This window comes from Lepidochelys olivacea, assembly GCF_965140295.1.
Source record: "Lepidochelys olivacea isolate rLepOli2 genome assembly, chromosome: 7".
Taxonomy (NCBI): domain Eukaryota; kingdom Metazoa; phylum Chordata; order Testudines; family Cheloniidae; genus Lepidochelys; species Lepidochelys olivacea.
Window position 1 is genome coordinate 29,743,101 of NC_140417.1, and position 24,050 is coordinate 29,767,150.

General features: G+C 42.9%; 1 protein-coding gene across 3 annotated transcripts in view; it reads left to right on the forward strand.

Moving 5' to 3' along the window:
* The window catches only part of WNK2 (WNK lysine deficient protein kinase 2), a 186,157-nt gene extending 165,749 nt beyond the window's left edge, over positions 1-20,408 (forward strand). Inside the window, exons 29-31 of one of the 3 annotated variants that reach the window (XM_084633207.1) lie at positions 10,930-10,994; positions 12,545-12,606; positions 20,180-20,408. In XM_084633207.1, coding sequence (XP_084489333.1) covers positions 10,930-10,994; positions 12,545-12,606; positions 20,180-20,208 — 156 coding nt within the window. In that variant the 3' untranslated portion in view covers positions 20,209-20,408. The other 2 variants (XM_084633208.1, XM_084633206.1) reach the window with 2 other exon arrangements.
* The last annotated feature ends 3,642 nt before the right edge of the window (positions 20,409-24,050 follow it).

Here is a 24,050-nt window from a genome sequence, read left to right on the forward strand (position 1 = left end):
TTACACTTCTGTGTATGGCACTGGGGAGTCCAGTACTGGAATAGTGTGTCCAGTCCTGCTGTCAGTATTTTTAAAAAGATGCTGGGAAATTGGAGAGAATGCAGAAAAGAGCCAAAAAATTATGAGGGCTGGTGGAGAAAATGTCTTATAGGAAAGATTTAAAAACTCAATCTGTTTAGCTTGCCAAAAAGAAGATTGAGAGTTGACTTGATTACAGTGGCTAAGTACCTTCACAGGGAGAAAATATAAAGTGCTAAATGGATCTTTAACCTAGCAGAGAAGTATAACAAGAACTGCGGGCGGGGAGTTCAATCCAGATAAATTCTTATTAGAAGGAGGCTCATGTTTTGAAGAGAGAGGGTTATTAACCATTGGAACAAACTCCCAAGGGAAAGGATGTGGATTCCCCATCTCTTGATGTCCTCCATTCAAGACTGAATGCCTTTCTTGCTTTAGTCAAACACAAGTCATTTGGCTCAATGCATGGATAAATGGGTGAAATTCCCTAGCCTGTGGTATACAGGAGATTGACTAGATGATCCAATGGCCCCTTCTGGCTTTAAAATATATAACTCTGTATCAAATCTCTTACAGAAAAAAAAAAGAGGACCCCCCCTCCAAAAAAAAAAGCCAGCATGGCTAAACAGAGTAAAAGAGGCTGTTGGAAGCAAAAATACATCTTTTAAAAATTGGAAGTCAAATCCTACAAAGGAAAATAGAAAGGAGCATAAACTCTGGCAAGTCAAGTATAAAAGTGCAGTTAGGCAGGCCAAAAAAGAATTTGACGAGCAACTAGCAAAAGACTCCAAAACTAACCATAAAAAAATTAAGTACATCAGAAGCAGAAACCCTTCCAAAAATCAGTGGGGCCACTGGACAATCGAGGTACTAAAGGAGCACTCAAGGAAGACCTGGCCATTGCGGAGAAGGTAGATGAATTCTGTGCATCAGTCTTCAATGCAGAGGACATCAGTGAGACTCCCACACCTGAGCTATTCTTTTTAGGTGACAGATCTGAGGAATGGTCCCAGATTGAAGTGTCTGTAGAGGAGGTTTGGGAATAAATTGATAAACAGTAATAAGTCACCAGGACCAGCTGGTATTCACCCAAGAGTTCTAAAGAACTCAAATATGAAATTGCAGAACTACTAGCTGTGGTATGTAACCTATCACTTAAATCAGCCTCAGTACCAGATGACTGGAGGATAGCTCATGTGACACCAATTTTTTAAAAAAGGTTCCTGAGGGGATTCTGGCAATTACAGGCCAGTAAACATAACTTCATTACCAGACAAATTGGTTGAAACTATAGTGAAGAACAGAATTATAAGAGACACAGATGAATACGATTAGTCGGAAGAGTCAAAACAGCATTTGTAAAGGGAAATCTTGTCTTAACAATCTATTAAAATTCTCTTAGGGGGTCAACAAACACATGGACAACGGTGATACAGTGGATATAGTGTACCTGGACTTTCAGAAAGCCTTTGACAAGGCTCCTCAACAAAGACTATTTAGTAAACTAAGCAGTCCTAGAATAAGGGGGAAGGTCCTCTAATAGATCCATAACTGTTTAAAAGTAGGAAACAAAGAGGAGGAGTAAATGGTCAGTTTTCACATTGAAGAGAGGTATATAGCGGCCCCCCCAAGGATCTGTACTGGGACCAGCACTGTTCAACATATTCATAAATGATCTTGAAAAAGATGTAAATGAACAGTGAGGTGGCAAAGTTTGCAGATGATACAAAATTACTCAAGATATCAGACTGAAGAGCTACAAAAGGATCTCACAAAACTGGGTGATTGGGCAACAAAATGGCAGATGAAATTCAATGTTGATAAATGCAAAGTAATGCACATTGGAAAACATCGATCCCAACTATACATAAAAATGATGAGGTCTAAATTAGCTGTTACCACTCAAGAAAGAGATCTTGGAGTCATTGTGGATAGTTCTCTGAAAACATCTGTTTAATGTGCAGCGGCAGTCCAAAACACTAACAGAATGTTAGGAAACAATAGGAAACAGATAAGAGAAAATATAATGCTACAATATAAAACCATGGTACGCCCACACCTTGAATACTGCGTGCAGTTCTGGCCATCTCATCTCAAAAAAGATATATTAGAAACCGAAAAAGTAAACAGAAGGACACCTGAGCTAAACAAAAATGATTAAGGATATGAAACAACTTCCATATGAGGAGAGATTAAAAAAACTGGGACTGTTCTGCTTGGAAAAGAGATGACTAAGGGGAGGATAGGATAGAGGTCTATAAAATCATGAATAGTGTGGACAAAATTAATAAGGAAGTGGTGTTTTCTCCTTCACATAGCACAAGATCCAGGGGTCACACAATGAACTTGATAGGCAGCAGGTTTAAAACAAGCAAAAGGAAGTACTTCACACAATGCACAGTCAACCTATGGAACTCGTTGAAGGGGATGTTGTGAAGGCCAAAAATATAACTGGGTTGAAAAAAGAATTAGATACGTTTATTGAGGACAGGTCCATTACTGGCCATTAGCCAAGATGGTCAGAGGTGCAACCCCATTACAGGGGTGTCCCTAACCCTCTGACCACCTGATGCTGGGACTGGACAACAGGGTGGATCTCTTGATAATTGCCTGTTCATTCCCTCTGAAGCATCTGGCACTTGCCACAGTCAGAGACAGGATACTGGGCTAGATGGGCTATTGGTCTGACCCAGTAGGGCCGTTTTTAGGTTCTAAAAACATCTGTGGCAGCATCTACCACCAGAGGCAGTCTAGGTTTTTGGTTTTTTGTTTTGTTTGTTTGTTTTTTTAACTGGGCAAAGCAATCGTGATGTAACATTGGGACAAACTTGCATTGGCAGAGGATAGACTAGATGAGCTGGAAAGTCCCTTCCATCCAAATCTGTACATCTTCATTGTGCCTGTTTTCTACTCAGAACCTCCATTAATATTAATAGGAGTTGCACACATGAACCTAGAGCTCAGTATGAACATACGATCTGCTTCTCCCTCAGCCTATAACATGGTCAGCAAACTTTGTGTATTTTTTCTGAAAGAACATTTCTGTTTCCCTTAAGGTCCTTTTATTGCCATAGGCAAATTGTTTGCTGTGTGAGTACAAGATATTACAGGTAACTTTTTAAAGTGAGAGCTGCTTTTTTAAGGGGAAGGCAACTAACAGCTCTTTGAAATGTTGGTGGATGTGCTTGACCAATTTCATACAGACGTATCGTGTTTTTCTCATTCTTAATTTCCCCCTGTCCATAGTTGGAAGCATAGTAGGCAATACATGAGACTGGGCTCGCAAAGGAGGACTTTAACTTTCCCTTCCAAGGGGAAAAAGGAACAGCTTTCTGTTTTGTTCCTATTGAAATGAGAATTCCTACAGTGAACCACACCATGTTGCCTAGCAGTCTGAGTATGAAATATAGTCACTACCCTTTACCTTTTTTTAAAAAATACCTTCCAATTTTCAGTAGTGTTATGGAACACTCAAACACCGGTCGAATGTCTTCATCTGAGCTTTCATGTGACTTATTCCCTTTCAGATAGGAAATATGCATGAAAACTGATCATCCAACAGTATATGTAGAAATGTAAAGGGAGATAATTTGTAGGTATTGATGTCAAACCACCTAATAAAATTTTCACAACTGCTAATCCATGCTGGACAAGGACTGAAATAACCAACTCTTGTAGGTAGTTGTGGGCACCACAAAAACACAGGAATGCGGCAAGTGATATAAAAACTGCCTTATGTATAAAGTGCATTGAATGTTCTTTGGATAAACATATCACCTGAAGATGACAGGGAACCAAGGGATTCACTAACTAGGGGCTTTCCTTCCTGCTACTACATGAGCTCTAAATGCTTATAAAAGAAATAACCATAAAGGAAAGCTGTGAGCAGAAAAAAATGTTTGAGTCGGTGATGTGATTGCTCTATAAAAGGCACATCCTCTTTTCTGTCACCGGCATGTGATGTCTTAAAGCCTGTCCGTTACCAAAACTTTATACATCTGTGTGAGCTTTATTTTAGCTAGTTGACTGTCTAGGAAGCAAGAACTTTGAAGTAGGCGTAGGGGCAAGGACAAGGAAGGGAGATTGTCAGCACTTGTTTTGCTGTGTTCCATATTGGTTGGCTTGGAAGAACAATGGAACTATGATGAAATTTTGTGCTTGAGCAGAATCCACTACTCACTATCTTCCGCCGTCTGTCAGACTGGCTTTCCCTACATCTCGCTTGTCTAGATGCCAAGTAAGTGGGCATTGACAGGATCATCTGATGCCAGTTCTCAATTGTTTCATACCCCTTGGTATTTTGACCTCTTGTCCGATGACGGGAGGAAAGAGAAGTCTGTGCGTGAAGTGACATCCCAGTTCTACTTCTCTTAGCCACCAGCACTAGCCATATTCTGTTTGGTGGTGGTGATCCTAGATTATTACTGTTAGTAGTATTGTAGATATGACCAAGATCATACTCGCCCCACCAAGTTTGGTTGAAGTAAAAATCTTCTTGTGCTGCACTGTGAGAACTGACCAGACCTAATCTCTAGAAAATAGGATATATACACCAATTTATCACACACTAGGTGTGACTGGCACATTAGACCTAGCCTGGTAAGAAAAGACAGGCAAAAGAGGTGGAGCAGAAAAAAAGACAACTGTTTCCTACTTACCGCCACATGTCTCCATTTTGTTGTTTTACTGTTGTTTTGTGTGTTGACGTATTTGGTAAATTACTGTTTAGGAGTATACTGGGCACAGGAGAGGATAGCAGTGGAGAAGGAGGAGGATGACAGTAAAAGGCTAGCCAGAAGAGTAGTATCCTAAGGAAGGATCTGGTGCTCAGGAGTGTGACTGTTCTTCCGGATGTAAGGGGGAGTGTGAAAAAGCCACGGGAGAGACCTAGGGATTCTGGGACAGGGGGTACTGATGATGGAGACCATGTATTTTGTGTTTGTATTACTACTTCAAGCCAGGGAGTGTGGTAGCACCCATAGTTCCCACACCACTGGAGAGACCAGAGGTTTATTAAGGTCAAAAGAGTTTGGAAGGCGTAGTACGCAAAGTGGGGGGTATGTGGAAGAAAAGGCTGAGATGTGGCAGGAGCGGAGCTGTACATAGCCTTGAGCTGTAGCTAGACAGGAAGGGATTGAAGAGATTAGAGCGGAGAGATGCTGGCAGAGTCGACACACCAGGGAAGGAAGATCTGTTTAGCTGTAGCATTTTGAGTGGATTGTAGTTGAGTGGTGGGGAAGGTGGAGAGAGGAGGAACTTCCATTTCTCCATTTGAGAGAACCAGGTCATGACATGTTCCAGCAGAATGGGTGGACTTTGGATGGAAGCCTGCATCTGTTTTTTCACTCTATTTTCTATAGCTTGGTTGCATTGGCCATGTGGTTTCTTAAGGTTTGTCCTATGTTCACTTCAGCTACTGCATGTCAGGTAGCTTTATATATCATATAGACATGTCATCTGTGTTGAGACTGTTTCCTAATATATAATTATGCATTGTTTGCATAGTTATGAATGTGGTTAAAGTAAGATAAGGACAGTGTATGTGATGGGAAAGGATTATCAAGGGAGGAAGAAAGAAAAATGACTTGCTCACCTCCTTCCCTCTCAATAATGTTTTATTTATAAAATGCTTTTTAGCATGTCTGAAAACTTCATTCAGGGCTTGTCTGCATGGGCCACTCAAAAATTAATCTGATCCAATTAAAGGTGTGAACTCAAAGTGAATTAGTTAAACTGCATTAAACCCCTGTGTGGACATTCTCGTTCGGAATTGAAGTGGCCTTAATTTGGTTTAGCATAATTCACTTCTTTCTTTGCCAGGGAAGTTATTTGTATCACATGTGACTTTAGATGCAATTTTTCAATGCATTTGGTGGAGCCATTCATTGTGAGAACTATGTGTTTGTTTATCTAGCATGGTTAAGCCCAGGCTAGCTTAATAAACAAAATGTCGAGAACAAAAAGCAGAAAGATACATAAAATGAAACCAATAGGGAAACACTGTGAATTATGTAAAGTCCATTCAGAATAGGATTAGCCGTGTGATTCTGTGCCACTTGTCATGGTATAGTGTATAAGAATCAGCTAGAAAGTAAAGACACAGCTCTACTTCTTCTTTCTCATCCCAGAGAACCTAGCTTTTTCGGAAACATTGTCAATGAGCTAGGAGACACAACTCCAAAATATTCTGCAAAGACTCTTCTGATTCTCACACACACACTCTCACACTTCTTAACCGAATGAATGAAACACAAGGTTCTGGTGTTTGTGCCATTTGCACCAGGACACCAGCATCTGATATTCCTACACCTCCCAAGACAACTTTAGTATAAAATATATGATCCACGCCAACCAAAAGTATTTCAAGGTGTGTTGCAAATGCTGGTATCAGGAAATGCTATTGCAATTAAAAAGACTCCCTATAGTTACACAGTGCCTTCTGTTTTAGCATCTCACACTGATCACTGATGAACAATGTGTATCCAGGAGTCATCAGGATACGGTAAAAACGAGCCTGCATTAGAACTTCCTTCCAAATGAGTAACTGGCGCTAATGGATGTAGCCAGCTTTGCTGACAATACATTAGCCAACAGAATAGGACATCTGGTCCAGCAAGTATCTAGTGATTTGAAAATGGCTCATTCTATCAGCATGGAGTTGACCATCTCAGGAGGTGAGGGAGAAAATAGTGACATAATTCAACCTCAGCTGCGAATCCAGCTCTGAAATTGACACTGGAACGATAAATTATGGGGTCCTCCACCTCTTATTTGGAACGGTTGGCGTCTGTTTACAGTTCACTGGGTGGCTTACCTGATAAAGCCCCAGCAGTGCCTTGCTATGTCTTGAGCCTGGCAAGATTCCTCACGTGTGCATCAGTTGGAATACCTGCCTTGTCCTCAGACAGATTTAATGAAATACCCAGCCGACCTTGAATACTGCTCTATCTTTCCTCATGACAGAACTATTCAAGCTGTTGGTCAGTATTTGGACAAGGATTTCAGATTTGGCCAGGTTTTGCCTTGAACTTCATGCACTAAGTGAGCACAGAGGATGACAGTCCATGGCTTCACTGAAACTAGAATCACATGCTCCACTCCACGGCACGGTTCTGAACACCCTGGCAGGGGTGCTGGTTGTGACATCACACTCAGAAGATGCTGAGAGATGCAAGAGTGCTAATGATCTGCTGAAAACATTTGAGGATTATTGATGAAGATGATGTCTTTCGAGGTACAGCTGGAGAATCACAAAAAGGTTGCTGAAAAATAGTTTGACAGTCAACCTCCTATACATGGAGAAAGAGGCAATGGCTGGAGTGCAGCCATAATTAATAAACCTGTTCATTTGATCATTTTCTGGCAGGATGCACTAAGCAGTAGAGAAGTCCTCGAAACATTAACATGAATCTGTCACAACTTTACAAGATACAGCCTGCATGTGTGGGGTTTATTTTTTTGAGAGCCGGATAATATTATGTCCACCTCTATGGGTATAATCTATAAGAAGCAGCTGTGCCCAAGAGTGATGTAGTTGAGAGAGAGCAAGAAACATACACACACCAAGGTAGAACCATACTTCTCAGCATCTAAAAAGAGCTGTATCACACAGCTGACAATAAGCATTTCTCCAAGTTCTGATTCTTACACATTCAGGTAAACAGAGGTAGCAAAACCATCTGCATTAGTGCCATTTAGTGACTTCCAGTAATGTGTTATAGTCTGTTGCTTGTTGGGGAAGTATTATCAATTGTAAATTGGAGTGAAGCATGTGCAAAGTAAATCTGTTGTTACTTAGAACAGTCTAGTTTGCTTGAAAACACCATTTTCTCAAAATATGGGCTTAAATAACATTTTATTTAAATCATCCTGTTGTCTAGATATGTCCTCAGTTCATGTTGTTGCTTTTCAATTGGCTATATTCTGACTGCTATAAAATAAACCAATAGTTTTGACACAATTAACAATATAAAAGAATCAAAAAAGTTAAAAGAACCCTGGTTCATGCCATTATTTTTAGTGGGGGATTTTGCTGCATCACTGATTTTAAAACCTACCATTCAGGTGTCATGTATATTTTAATATATTGATAACACACAGACTCAAATTTCACTTGAGATAAAGTTAAGCAAAAAAAAAAAGCCATTAACTATTTCTGCACTGGTTACAAATCAGAGTTTTGTTTTGCAACTAGATGTTGCAACCCCAAAAGCAAAAAGTCACTTGGTGACATTACTGATACTTTTAAAATAAAATATAAAAAACTAACCCACCACGACACACACACCCTTATGTCTTTTTCATACTTGCTTTCTGTCCTTAAAAATTCCCCACTTGAGCCAATCTTTGCCATTTGACCTGTTCCATATTGAGATTTCCAAATTAAAAGAAACACTGGTATCTCTGTTTCAGGAATAGGTGCTGATTTGGTGCAAACACTGCAGGAAGTTGTATGAAATTAAAAACTAACCCAGTCCACAGGGAGACCAGATTGTCTTGCACCATAATCGTTACTGTGGTATTTGCTCTATTGTTAACCTTATAATTCCGAGAAAAGAAAGCCCTTTCTGTCACCCCACCATGCAAACTCCAAATACCGTTGTTTCAGTGAGCAATGAGGGTGAACTACTGAGGGCTAAACCCCCCTCCTTTGAAAAATTGTGCTGGGATTTTAAAAAACTGAGGAAGTTTAACATGAGATTAGGCTGCGGTTTTGTTTTTCTCGGGCAGGCATAAGTGCCAGCTGGAGTTGGGGGATCTTACAGATCACCTTTTACAAAAAATTGCTTTTATGGCTTTCTGTGTTGAGTGCTCCCCCTGGTTTAGTGGCATACCCTGGCCTGCCTGCCCCTTTTAGGTTAGATAGTTGACACAGCTATTATGTATACAGGCATCTGCGTTTTTTCCCACATCAAAATTTATTTTTAATTTCCCAAACTGACCCTGTCCCTAGAGTTGGAGGGTGACTAGAACCCACTTGATTCTTGCATGGGCTGAGAGAGAGCAAAGTTTATTATTTCAGAGGCTTCTGGAAGAGTCTAATAGTGGAGAGGCCAAGGAACTTGATGCAAAGTTATTCTTTGCATTCCTTTCCCATTTTTGTCTCACACAGAGGGGGTTTCTGTTAGAAAGGGTCAGTGGAGTGTGGTGGTATGCACCCTGTCATTCAAAGCCTTTGCTACTTGAGGGAATGAGACTAACGTAAGAGCTGAATCACTTGCCACCGCTGAGCTGAAAATGACCAATTCTCCACGGCTTTTATAGTTCAGAAAATAAAACGCTTCATTGGTCAGTGAGGAGAAGATCAGCTTAATAGCTTTGCTTTTTTATTTGTCTTTCTATAGGTTAATTCAGTAAGAACAGGAGTGGGGAAAAAGTGCATTGTTCCAGTGTCTTATCCTATGTCAGCCGCATTAGCTCCTGGAGTTTCGCCAGCCATGCCAGTGCCTATGCCAGGTGCTACCCTTTCTGGCACAGTAACACCTTATGTGATGCCTCTTTGTCAATATGGAGGAGTTTTCCCTACGCCAGTTTATGGAGTACAGTGGTCGGGCACAACAGCACAACCTGGGATTGTAGGAGCTCAGAGTACTGCACAGTTTGCAGCTCTTGGCAAAACTGGCTTGCAGATGTTTCCAGTGTCACTGCAGCAGCCCGCTGTCAATCCACCTGGCCCTAACATGAAAATAACATAGCTTTCTTGCCTTTTGATAGATAATGATGATTTCAAAATTGGAATGCTGAGTGTTTTGAGCCTATAGATGCCATATGTGTTTGAAGAGGTATGGTTCTTCTGCTGGCACCCAGTTCAAGTCTAATAGCACACACAGCCATACAGTGCATCAAGCAATCACTGTGAAATGTTTTCACGAAAGATAGTTGGTTTGTTATGGCAATATTTGCTTAAATGTCCTTGCTAAAGACACTTTATTCTCTAGTGTTCCCGTGTTCTACACTTGCAGTCTTTAAAGTTAATATACTTGAATTGAAGGTTACAAAATTGTATTAACCCTTGCAGGAGTACAGTGCCTTGAATTTAAGCTTTTCAGTCCCAGCTGGAAAGAGATGTAAAAATATTTGAAAGGTGTATTTTATTTACAATCTGCTTGTGAGTTTAAATTTTTATTTTTTTTATTTGCGAAAATACTGAAGGTTTACAATTGAAGCTCTTGATTAGTTCCATTTTCTACTGTAAATGCTTTTATTTTAATTAGTGGGTTGAATTTAAATGTTTTAAGGCTTTTCAGAAGTTTGCAAGGTGAGATTGGTTTGACTGAGACACTGATCTAAATCCATTTGCATTTGTACAATGAGTAGTGAAATATATGCATTTTAAAATAGAAGCATTTACAAGAACAATGAAAGAACGTTGTACATAAGTATAGGGAATAGCTTTGGGCAGTGCATTTCCTTCTGTTATGCAGTTGTTGGTATATTTGTTGCAGATGACAACTTACTTTTGTTACAGGGAGCAGGCAGGCAAATGCTGCTTTCTTTTAGTTCAGCAGCAAATTGATTACATTTTGTTTCCCCCAACGGGCTTGTTTAATTCAGTTAAATTACAAATCCGTGCATGTTTCATCGATGAACAATCTAACTGAAATCTTGATTATAGGACAACCCATCTCCAGATTGCTATAAGAAGTATGTAAGTATCGTACTTGCGTGTACTCTCCCTTCAATTCTGTCAGCAGTGTTGGTTAAGAACAATATTTTTTGTCACTGAAGTGCTAACAGTACTTGCACTGAAATGGAATGAAATGTGAAGCTCTTATTTTTCTTTTTTCTTATGTGAACAGTGAATCCTTTGGTTTTGGGGGTTTGAACACGGTTTGTTTGAATTTTTTTTTTTTTCAATTTTAATTAAGTTTGCATTGTAGGTAGCAAAGACACCTCTCTTCTGTTTGACAGATGCTTTTTGTCCATTTTACTGTGCGTAGAATCTGCATCTTCACCTCTCAGTCAAAAGGCACAAGGTAACCACTAAAACTGATGTACGGATGCTAAGTTTCATTTTAACAGAACACACTAAGGGAAATCATTATGGGCACTGGTAACAAAACATTACATGGTCAGATTTGAAGGCATACTGTTCTAGATTTCTTTACTGCAATGACATTTTATATTACCTGCCAAAGGGTGGGGATGTCTTGTGCTGCCAAGCTGTGAATTATATAGTTCTGTTGTACTTTGAGCATTATAACTGTCTACATTATTTTGTTTGTACCCTTTAAATATATTATTCCATCGATTCAGTTAGAATTGAATTTTGTAGACCATGATGCAGAGTCTTCTGCCTGGGCAAAATACTTACTGTAGTAAGAGATTTCTGTTCTCTGTAACATGTATCTTTAATTAATTAATTTCTTTAGATTCATGTCTGTATGCTTCCTGAGCAAACATGGAAAATATGTTCTCACATCATTTCTCCTTCAGCTTGCACTGGATCTCACAGTTTGTTGCGATTGCCTGATGTATAGTCCACCCCTTGTATACTGACAAAGTCAGTGGCACTAAAATCCCCCAGAGATTGTATATATTAAAAAGAAGAAAAATAAACATTTTGTGCTTGAAAACTGTGTGACAAACTTAGTGTTTTCCTAAAACTTTGAAACAGATTGTTCTCTAACTGCACTAGACAGCTGTCCTCCACCTCCCTACCCAGGCCATCGGTTCCTTTCCTTGCTTTTAAGGTGCAAATGCTGCCTTTCCCAGGTTTTGGCTGCTGCCTGTAATTGCCACTGTCCCAGGGTATGTAGCAGTGGAAGTGAGACTGTGCTGAAAGAGTCTGCACAGCACACACCTCTTCAGTCATGTTAGCCATTTCTTGCCTCAATTTTTCTGGTGCTACGTTGCACATAGACTGGGAAGTAAACCCAACTGGATGTTCCAATTGGTTGTCTTAAGTGAACTGCAGCACTGCAGATGGCCATTAGGCTACCAGAGCTAGGCAGATGGTGGGAAGAGACACTTGAATTTGAGTGAATCTCCCCTGATGAAATACCAAGGCTCCCCTTGTAACTCAACCTGTGATCATGTAAATGTGACAATATACCGATGAAAATCAGCCCTGAAGTATTAACTGTGTGCACCATGCACACTCTTGCCAAACTCTCTCACTCAGACAGACTGCATTGCAGAGATGAGAGGAGGAGAGTAACTGTAGACCAGATGTTTGGTGCATCTATTTCAATTTTTCAACTGCCCTATGTACGTGAGCTGGGCAGACATTAGGTCCGAGACTCTCCTGAGTTCAATTTTTCTTAGTTTTAAAATATGGACAAGTTGCAGTGGAGGAGGTTTAGGTTGGATATTAGGAAAAACTTTTTCACTAGGAGGGTGGTGAAGCACTGGAATGCGTTACCTAGGGAGGTGGTAGAACCTCCTTCCTTAGAAGTTTTTAAGGTCAGGCTTGACAAAGCCCTGGCTGGGATGATTTAATTGGGGATTGGTCCTGCTTTGAGCAGGGGGTTGGACTAGATGACCTCCTGAGGTCCCTTCCAACCCTGATATTCTATGATTCTAGGGATTGGAGTTCTCTGGCTACCCTCAGTCTCTTCTTTCCAGACCCACAACACACAAGAGAGAGTGAGTAATTGCTGCATTAATATATGTATACAGTCATCTATTGTGTGTCCAAGAAGCGTCAGTAATACTGTGCTTATAAATAGTGTTGAATTTTGAAAAAAGAAGTGAATTTTGAGTGTGAGGCATACACAGCAGTATTGTTTCCTGAACGTACTCTTTACAATGGTGCTTTGAAAGTCATTTGTGATGTATATTTCTGAGCGACCGTTCTTAACTAGTGAGAGGGATGCAGAGTAGTGGAGATAGAAGTTGACAGTTTCATTAAAATATCCTTTATTCTGATCTCCAGATAAATCACCATGGTTGAGATCCTTCATGCTACTAACTTTGGGCTAAATTCTGCTGTCTTTCCTCATGCCGAGTAGTCTCTTGCTCTGAGTCATTCCAATGAAATAAATGATAATGCTCGTCAAGCCAGGTACTATTCATTGTCAACAAGGGGATCCAAATCTGGCATGTGCCCAGCTTTTAGAGGCTATAAGGACTTCAAAAGACTCCTCTGTGGGTACCAACCATTGGATATGCTCTCTGTACATGCAACTTGTAGCTGCTCAAAAATCATTCTTTGTCTCTGTTAGCTTAATGCTCTCCCACCAGTTCAGTGTAGTGAGGGAAATCAAGAGAATATGTCTGTATTATCTCAAATGTTTCTAGCTAGCTGCATATGTTTATATTAGGTCTTTGAAAAGGTAACTGAGTATGAGTGTCATCACCTGTGCCGCCTATAGTTAAGGTTATCTGACATTTTCCATTATAAACCCCTGGTTTCAGTTGCTTATAATTTTGCCAAACTTAAACTGATCAGGCTGAAATTTTCCATACTGGATGTGTGCCTACAATTGAACTTTTTTAAAAAGTTTCGGATAAAGCAGCTCAGCCATTCCAGAGGAGGAGGGTGGTGAGGTGGGGAATCTTTCAACACTTCTGTTGAGAAACTCTAGTGTCTCTATCATTTTGAGCAGAGACCCTACATTTTGCAGGGTGCTTGCCCTTGGTGTCAGGAATGTGCCGTTTGTCATTCCCATGAAAATATTCCTAAATCTGGCCAAATTATAAACGTCTGAAAAATCTGCTTGCACATGCACCATAGAGCTTTGTTTGGCAACTAAATTCTTGGAAGATTGCATCTGCATTGAGCATGCTCCATCCTTGCACAGCTCCTCCTTCAAGACCAGACTCTGCATCTGTCATCCTCACAGAGTGACTGAGCATGCTCCATCCAGGGCTGCAGGGGCTGAGCAGGCTTTTCCTGCAATGGGGGTGCCAGGCACCATGACTAAGAGCAGGGAGACATTCTTCCATGCTCTCCGTGCTCCTGCTGCCAGTGCCCAGGCAGCAAGGAGGAGGAGGAAGCCGAATGACCCAAATGCAAAGGGGTGAGAAGCAAGGGAGAAGGAATAGGAGCTGGGAGTGCAGGGCAGGAGCAGAGAGGACAGAAGATATTGGGGGAGGGGGGAGTATACAAGTGAGGGAAGCAGGAATCATTGGGAGACCTGGGGCAGCAGCTGGAGGAGATACGAGTAGGGCAGGTGACTGGGTCATGAACTGGAAAGGTGGGGTTAGAAGCAGAAGTATCTTTGCCCACTAAGAGACCACTCCCTTACAGACCCTGGGAGGGAACCCATTATCCCTATGCTCACCATTCCTCTGCTGTCTAGCAAGTATCCTTGAACCTCACTGGCATAGTGTCTCCCTTATCCCCCTGTCATGCCAGGACAACATAGAAGATAATAGCCTTCTACTGCGACCAGTTACTCTGTTAGTTCCTATGGTAGAGAACGTGCCATGGAACTAAAGAGCTCAACCCTGCTGAGGTCCCATGTGCAGGGCCAGCATGGATCCCTGTGATAGAAGGTTTTTTTCAGTGTTTAAGCTTCTAGAAGCTTAGGAGATAACATGTTTAAAAATTTAAAAGCAGCAAAGTCAAGCACTCAGCAATTAGCAAATGCCATAATTAAGTTGGCTGTGCAACTTTAACTCAGTTCCCTTGTGTGTTTTCATTATGACAGGCTTTCATTACAGGGTCACATCCTATTTTGGTCCACAAGACACCTGTCTCATTTAGGGCACTTGATGGACCTGCTCTAAGAATGAGCCAGGTTTGTGTAGTGAATCAGGCTGTCGTCTCTAGGATCCCTGCTTCATTGGTAGCAAAAGCTAGTTGTGTACTATTTGCAGGACTGGGACAGGTGGGCCTAGACCTGCCCAAGACTGAAGGTCTACCCCTCAACGAAGGGGGAGGAACCACTAAGCCCAGGCCACAGCTGAGTACTGCGGACAATGAAAGAGAAAACAGGAAAAGGAGTGAGGTTAGAGGTTGTTAGTAGTGTAGTGAACGAGGCAGGGGATTGCAGGAAGAGCACGGATGGTCTTTTGGATAACTGGATTCTGCCTCTGCCACTAAGATCCTATGTGATGCTGGGCAGGTCACTTAAACCAAACTTCATAGGTGGTAGCTGTGTTCCTCATTTTCTGGGTGCCAAGCGTGAAACCCATGGGGTCAGATTTGTTGAATTGCTGGAGACTTAAATTTCCCCTATCTCGGCAAGGTAAAGATTCTCCTGTGCAGTATTCTCACTGGAGAAAACAATGGGATGTATTGAACCTACAAAACCAACCCCACAGACTAGGACTGAAACCCCCGAATAGTGTTTGTACATAGGTGGTGTTTGAATAGAATAGTGACCATCCTTCCAGCATCTTTGCAAGTCACCCATGAAAAGTTCTAATCGGATTTCCCGGTTTTTCAAAGCTTTGAGTCCAATGTGATTTTTCTTTCTCAAAATAAGCAGAGGTTCCAGGTCTAGTCCAGCAGGGTTCAGGTGCCATTTGTAAACTAATATATATGGCAAAAACCTGCAGAGTTCCTGAATCATTGCCCTCCCGCTGAGGTCAGTTGGGTATTTCTTATTGAAATGATTGGCCATGAGGTAGGGGTCACAAACTAAATAGTTCATGGCTGAGACCTAAATAATAACTTGTAAGGTTTCCTGCATCCTTCTTCCCTTTTAAACCCTAGACTTACAGCACCATTGGTAGAAGATGCTGGGTGTTGGAGTAGTTTGTGTGTGATGAATTGTGTAGTAAGTCTCTCTGCATAGGAGGCAGTTGTGTGTACACACAAATGTTTTCATTGTCAATAGGGGATGCATATCTTGTTGTGTGATTGGGGAGCTGACAAAGGGACAAACAAGGCTGACCAGATGGTGCTGGGAGCGTTTGGTTCTAGTATGTTCTATATTATTTATTGAGTCTTTTATTTCTAATCTTAGATTTTTTTATACCTTTTTTTTTTTTAACCTGGACTCTGGCCTGCAATTATGAAGCCAGGGTGGTACAGCTCTCTAGAGAGCTACAAGGGCCATGGCTATTCTGGGCCTTCTGTGGTGTTGCTCCTGAATGGGTCTGAGGCAGCTAAAATGACTTCCTAGCCTAGATTCTTGAGTCTGACTCCTGATGAGCTTAGATGTGAAATTTTTGAGGCTGTGTAGATGAGGCCTGGTGTGAGCAATTATCTCATTGGCTACTTTTTGATCGGCTTTGTTGTGTCAACAGCTTCATGTGCAGAGGCCGATAAATAACTCCTCTTCTGTTCCAGGAGATCAAGTTCTAGACCCTGATCCTTGTTCATTCTCTCCTCACTGAAGTTAGGAGAAAGACGTGCTAGTCCTGATAAACCCAAAGAGGTTGGTGTCAGTAATCAAAGAACTTGGTGCTAAAAGGGATTTGGATGTGCTATAAAACTATTCAAGGTGCTGTTGGCAAATAAATCCATTGTAAATAATGGATCTGGGATTTGATTTTGGATAGTCTGTCTGATCTAGCATGTACAGCATTAGAAACCTGGCTGGATAACAACTTGGCCTCATTTTTTGAACTTCCTGGTCCCTCTTTCTTTTTTCAGAGTGCCAGTTGTAATGTAGCGGGGTTGCAGTGACGATCCTCTTTTAGATCCTGTCTTGAATGTAGAATTTTTCTCCTAGAATGACTTCCAGACTTGGAATCTGGAGGCCTGAGCATTTGAAGCATTTGGATCTTCTATGTGCAAAGCATAGTCAGTCTTCAGGCTTTTCTTGATAAATACCCTAACACTGGGCATGTCAGGGAAGCTTCCAGCAGTGTTCGGTTGTAACCGTGAAGCCCCTGTGAATTCTTCTTGGTGATTTCAACGCTTGTGGAGGGGTGAGAGGAGCTTGGATTCGTTTACTTTGCTGGCAGACGGATTCACCAGTGTATATTCAACATGCTAGAATAGTCCCACGTTAGAGAGGGCCCCGCTGATCTCTTGGGGATAAGAAATCTCCAGGGTAGATCCTCCATCCTTTGAGAAGAATTATGCACTGCAATCCGCTGTGCAGGATTAGGTCTACCTCCAGCCCCTGAATCAGACCTGCAGTACTGAGTTGCCACAATAGATCCTGTATCCACATCTTTCCCTGAGATTGTTGATAGACATGAAGAAACTTACAACACAAGGGAGTGTGCCTTTAGCAGCACAGTACTGGGCTTTGGTGGTTCTGCCCTACTTTCTCAGAACGCCCTGTAGTGGGGCTCAGCTTGGGAGACATTTCAGCCTTAAAGGCTCAATAAATATATGTGCTGCAAATCATTCTTTAGTAGAAAATACCATTCAAGTCTTTGTCCAAGTACAAAAATGGGGAAACAGTCTGTATTACTGAAGGGTTCAGAGTAGCAGCTGTGTTAGTCTGTATTCGCAAAAAGAAAAGGAGGACTTGTGGCACCTTAGAGACTAACCAATTTATTTGAGCATAAGCTTTCGTGAGCTACAGCTCACTTCACCGGATGCTGTAGCTCACGAAAGCTTATGCTGAAATAAATTGGTTGGTCTCTAAGGTGCCACAAGTCCTCCTTTTCTTTTTATATTTACTGAGTTACTTGCGTAGTGTTTTCTGCTAAAGAATGATCTGGGGCAGATAAGGTAAAATGCAATTCTCACTAAAGCTTTGCCATGCATGTAAACCCAGTGGACCTGTTCTCTCTTGCTCATTCACCATACACTCTGCATGGCAGTGGAAAATCAGACTCTGGATTTTTAATGTACCCAATTGCAACACATTGATAAATCTCCGTGTCGTCAGTTAGAGACTGTAACACAGTGTTCCCCAAACTTTTCAGGGTCACACCACCCTTACTGCTGTCTGCCCCATCCCCCCCAGGGCCCGGAGTGGGGGCCGTGGCTCGGAAGGGGTGGGAGGACGTGGACCGGAGTAAGGGGGCCAATGCTGGGGCCGCAGCTGGGGGCAGGGACAGGGCTGAGAATGGAGCCCTGGCTGTGAGCTAAAGCTGGCAACCTGGGCCTCAGGCACGGGGCCAGCAGTCGAGGCCAGGAGCAGAGATGAGTGGCACTCCCTTCCCCTCCCCTCCAGCATCAACATGGGGGCTGGTCCGGGCCACGCGCCAGGCCACGTGCCGCCGCCCTCCCCCCCCCGCAAACATTCCTCCACACCCCCTTTGGGTAGCATGCCCCACAATTTGGGGCCCTCTGCTGTAACAGAATGCTGGTCTAACCCAGCCTGCCAGCCAAAGAGATGTGTAGGAAATGGGGAAAAGGCCACTCTGCAGTGGGCTAACCAAACAGGAAGTGCACATGCTGGTGAAGAGCAATGTATATTGAGCAGGACAAACATATTGTGAAAAATCATTTATCAGGATTTCGACTTCTATTTTGCAGGGCTGATAGCTTCTTCAAGAACCCGTCTAAGATCCCTTTTCAGTGTTTACTTCCTTCTCCATCCAGACTGTCAGCGGCAACTGGATATTGTGGGAAATAAAATCTTTTTTTTTTTCCTTTTCCCACCCGGCACAAGGTTTGGGTTACTGGATTACCTGTACTCCTTTATGCAGTTAATAAGGATGTAGTCAGATGTTGAGGTCTCAGTCTCTGTCCTGTAGGGACTTCCGGCTGGCTTTCAAATTTAGAAGTGTCCTTAGAGATGTGGGATAGGCTTCAGCTAGTGGTTTGAGCAGAAGTCTGGATTCTGTTTTTGACTTTGCAACTGATTCATTATGTGATTTTGAGCCAGTCCCATAACCTCCCAGTGCCTCAGTTTCCCTGTCTGTGAAATGGACATAATGCTCACCCACCTTTTGTTAAAGCACTTTGAGCTCTGTGGATGAAAAGTGGCATTAATTACTGTTAATGGGAAGTTGTTCAGGTATTGCGGTGAATCCAAGTCCAGGCAGAATTTGACTTTGGTCAGAAGCAGATGGAAGAATGACCGTCAGTCTCAGTCAAGGCAGCTTTTACTACTTTTCAAAGTGGGTTAGTGACACATGTCCAGGCAGGTCAGAGCAGCTAAAGTGATGGGTGGGAGAAAGGAGAGAGTGGATTTAATATAAAACACCATGGGAACCGAGACCCATACCATACATCAACAGAATCATTCTGCTTGTACAGTACGCCCTTCCCCCTTATCCTTTTGTCTTTCCTTTGCTCTGAAGAGCCTACAGTCTTAGAGAGAGCAATCAGTCTTATTTTATACTGAAAGAGCCCCGCAGACTTTGTGCCTTGTATAAACCAAACGTGCTTGCAGCTCTGATAACCCCGGTGCATGTCTCTGTGATATAGACGGGAGGACTTCAGTGCACTTCGCTGCAGGCTACCAAAAAGGGTTGATCTGTGACTTTAGCTAACGCAGAATATGTGGAACCACAACGAGGGAGTGGAGAAAGGTGTCTCTGCTTGTGTGTTGCTCTGTGCTCGCCTGTAGGTGCATGCTTTGAGTTTGTTTTGAAGATGACATTTTAAAGCTCCGTGAACTTGGTGCCAGGGCCCTACCGAACTGATTGTGTCCTACCCGCCCTCTTGCACTGGTGAAGGTAGGAGGGCCTGTAGGATGATGTTCAGACCCTGTGTTCTCCCAGCCTGGTTTATCCCCTTCTCTGCAGTCCAGGTCTTCTTAGGGCCATGGACTTGGCCTTTTTTCTTTAGGGCCAATTCAAACAATGCTGCCAAACCTGGCATGGAACAAGGAAGCCCCTTGTTCATGGGTAGCCCCACCAATGCAAAAGCGCCATTTCCGAATCATGCTGCAGTAACATGCGACACTGTTCCTGCTGCTTTGAGCTGACCGAGATCTCTGTGGTGATAACTCAGGATTCAAAACAAACAACCATTTTAGCACGTTCCAGATTCCCACTCACTTCCCTCGTACAATAAGAAATCTCTATCCAGTGTTCTCCTTCCATCCACTGACACCAGTTCTGGACACATTCTCTGGTTTCCCCCATCACCACCTCCTGAGGGACTGGAACACTCCTGGCCATTGTGATATAGAAGTTAGGGGAAAGGTTGCACCCTGAACCTTGGGTCCCAATTGAATGGCTTAGATGTGCTTGAATGGCCCTCTATACAGGAGCTTTAAAATATCCTGGCATTTGAGAGAGCTTTCAGCATGCTGCAATGGACGTTGTCATTCTTCTCTTGGGTGATTGACTTCTGCTTCCATAAGACACCTAAAATGCCCACAGCAGACAGGCACCTTCTAATGAAGATTTAGTTCCTATAGTACATGATGGGTCTGTAATCTGCTGTGGCGGTTTTGTTTTTTAGATTCTGACAATGAGAATGCCACCGATTGATGCGGGACCAGCTCAGCTGCAGTGCCAAGCACAAGGGCCTACGTCAGCTAAGGAGGACAAAGAGGAGGATGTGAAATGATGTAACGTGAGAAGTTCTGTACCGCTCTGGTCCACTCTGCACAATTTTGTACCATCTTTCTAAGCTTTTCTATTTATAGCTGGAAACACAAATGTTATGCAAAATAAAGGAAAAATATTTTGGGGGAAAAGGATTTTGTTCCCTTCTCTTGTGACTTCAGATCTGAGCTCTGAGGAGCAACCTGCAGAGGAGAAGGGGTGAGGCCCCGGCTTCACCTGCACCAGCCGAGCATCTCACAAGCAAGCTCTTTATCACGTTACAGCACTCAGATTGGTATTCAGCTCGAGGCCACCTGGGCTTTGCATTCCACAATGTAAACAGACAGCCTTTCGCTGACTCAGTCAGAAAGGTGCACTCAGAGCTAGGCCCCGACCAGGCTGGGCTTTTTGGTTGCCTTCCCGTTCCTGCTTCACCCAGAACAGCTCACTTAGTCCAAGTGACTTGAAGGAAGCCGCACCAGCCCTTTTTACCTTGCCTCGTAGGCCCTGATTGGCTTCTGTCTGCTTCCCGCTCTTCTAGCTGCTGGAAGACCAATTCTCCCAGAGTTCTGCCCACAGCTGATCCTGGCTGGCCTCTCTAGGCAGCTCTTGGAGGTCTAAACTCACTGCTCTTTTTCCCCAAAAGGACACCTTTGGGTGGGGTTGGCCAAGGTGTCAGGGCTCCAGCAGGGGGCAACAAATGCCTGACACACCCCCACAGAGGCCTGACTTTCACATTATTTTTGCTTCCTAGAGTGAATCATAATTTAATTTAATTTAGTTTTCAAAAAACAAAAATAGGCATATTTATTCCAATTCTACTAGAATGAGAACCAGTTCCATTTATATTTCTCCAAGTCACAAAATGAAATTCATAAAGATAATATTCTTTTTTTAAAACTGGTGAAATTCAGTAAGAGAAATCGACAGTGAACTTTGCTGGAGAATAAGCTTGTTACTTGGCTTTTTTCTTTTTTTGAATAGACTAGCTGCATTTTCTTGACAGAGGTAAATACAGGTGTCAGGTCTCTTCTACTTTTAAATCTAAAAATGTTCCGAGAGAGAGCCACTAACTGGAGCAATTCGTAAAATACTTTAAAAGTGCCTTCAACAGAGGACATGCTAAAATTATGTGGTGGGTGATTTCTCTTTCTTGAGTCACTGAAGACCGCTTCTGACTGTCCCCTGGGTGGAGGTGATGTAGAAATGAGTTTGTAGCACTTATCTCATGAGGCTGCAGATAGCCACTGAAGTGCGTGGCAATTGGGTGACTTTCTAGTGCTCTCACTGGGGAAGGCTAAAGAGTGCTGGTAGCCCCAAACTCTTCCACACTCCAGCTGTTATGCACTTGCTTCCTGTCTGGATTCTAACTAGAGTCCCTGACCTTTCACCTTCTCTTCTCTGATACCGTGTGTGACCGGGGTCCCAGGGAGCCTCACTGAAGTTACTCAGCTAGGGTCAATGGCAAAGAATGGGGCAAACAATCCCCAAAGCTGGTGGATATTCCAATACTTAGATTTACCAAACCAGCACAAAACGGCTTCTATAATATCTTACTGGGTACCCAGAAGCCAACAATACAGTTCCCTTAAAGCAACCCAGCCTCAGGCCTCCACCCAGACACCCAAGTCAAATATGATGAGGAGTACTGAAAATCTTATTCACCATATAAGAAAGTTCTACCAATCCCAAAGGATCGGACATATTACTTCTCAGGTTAGTGAATATTTCAGATCTTACCCAAATACATGCTTACAGCCAATCCATATTAAGTAAACTAAAATTTATTAAAAAAGAAAAGAGAGAAAGTATTGGTTAAAAGATCAATATACATACAGACATGAGTATAGTTCTCAGATCAGATTCATAGTAGAGATGGTGAGCTTTGTAGTTGCAACGCGTTCTTTCAGAATTAGGCCATAGGTTATAGTCCAGTGTTCATATTCAGGGTGATCCAGATGGGACTGGAGATCTCAGTCTTATGACTTAAGCTACCCCTGCATGAAGCATCAAGCAGATCTGAGATAGAAAGTTTCAGGACCCAAGACATCTTTATACAGTTCCGGGCCTTCTTTTGACAGCTCAGAGTCCTTAGGTGAACAATAGGCAATCATGGAGACTTTGAGGTAGACCTATTTCCTAAGCATCACCAGTAATTAGCTACAGGGATTAGCATAAGGCAGTTGCCTGTTTTCCACCATTCACAGGTGATTTGCTATACATTTCAAAGAGAGATGAACAGAGTATAGACCAGAATGGTTTGATTACGTTGTTAACCTCTAACAATATGTATGTACATGCATAAAAACACAAACATCATCTACCAATATGTCCCTAAAGATTGAATTTGGGTAATTTATCCTGCAGGATGCTTAACCCCTTTCTGGCCATGTGTCACACCATGGAAGCATGCAGTCCCATTTTCCACATGCTTTGCACTCGTCGTCATCTCCTCTCACACGGCTGCATCTGGGCATGGTGTGTGGGGAAGTGGTGTCGCCTGCCCTGTCTTTTCCAAACTTCAGTTCTCAACAATAAAACCTTTTGCTGCCATCATTCTCCAAGCCGTTAGGTCCCTGAAATCCAAGCCGCAAGGCGTTACGGCTGCGGGAGAGAAAAGAATCTGTGGAATAGGGGACAGTCTGGGGAGACGGAAGGTACAAGCCATTCATTTAAATCAGCCTGCATTAGATACCCTGGCACAATAAACCATTAAAGCCAAACACCTCCATGTCCTACAGGATAAAAGTCTTAACAGAAGCCGCATTGCAAATAACCACGTTGTAGGCTACGCTGGAATTGAAACATAGCTCCAAAATGGACTGGATGTGTGATCCTGACACTTCGCTATTCTGCCCAGGTGTAAGGGAATTAAAGCTCATCTGAGACGCACACCAGGAAGCTGTAAGATGGTGGGGGCTGCTTCTAAATTACACATTCTTACCTGCTGCTGGCTTGTCTGCATGTTAGATCCGCTTTGACTCCCTTGCACATGGGTGGTTGGTGTAAATAATTCTGTAAGAGTTTCGCTGAAGACTAAAGGGTCTGAGACACATTCTTATGGCTCCCTTCTGATTTTTGGCCTCTAGCTGGTTTTCTCGTCACTTCCATCAAGCACAGTGAATAAGAAACTCCTTCCTATGCAGTTCCATGGAGTAGCTGTGGGAATAGCCGGCACACTCCACACAGGACAAGTATGTATCTCACAGACCTGCTCTTCCCGTCATGACAGCTTTCCAGTGAGTATGGCAACACATCACTGCCTGGTAACCTGGCTGGGTATTTTTATTCTTTACAGTTTTAATGGGTGTTCTCCCCAATGGCTTCGCTGGCTCCTGCGACATTCCAAGGACTGGGCCTTCCCCACTGCATGACCACTTGTGAGCCCTTGGTTATCTTCCTCCCTGTGTGCGGCGTGCAGCAGCGTCCCTGTGGTCTAACCCTCTTTAGTCCGTCACACTCCTGCTTGGCCCTCTGAGCTGAGCAGGGCTTCTCAGAATTCTTGAAGGGAAGCCCCTGGCCTACAAGCCCCTGCCTAATTGGGAGAGCAGGTGCTCCCTACAAACAGCTTCTTAACACTCCTGTAGCAGGCTGGCTGGGAATGCTGGTGGAGCCCTGGTTTTTCTGCAGAGTCCTCCTGGCATTAGTTTGCTGTACAAGGTGCTGCTCAGACCAGGGAGCTCTGCAGTGTGGCTCACGCATTTGCTGCTTTTATTACAGTAGGAAATTAGATGTTCTAAAAAGTGCCAGATGGAGACGAATAGCTGAGCTCATCCCATCTGATC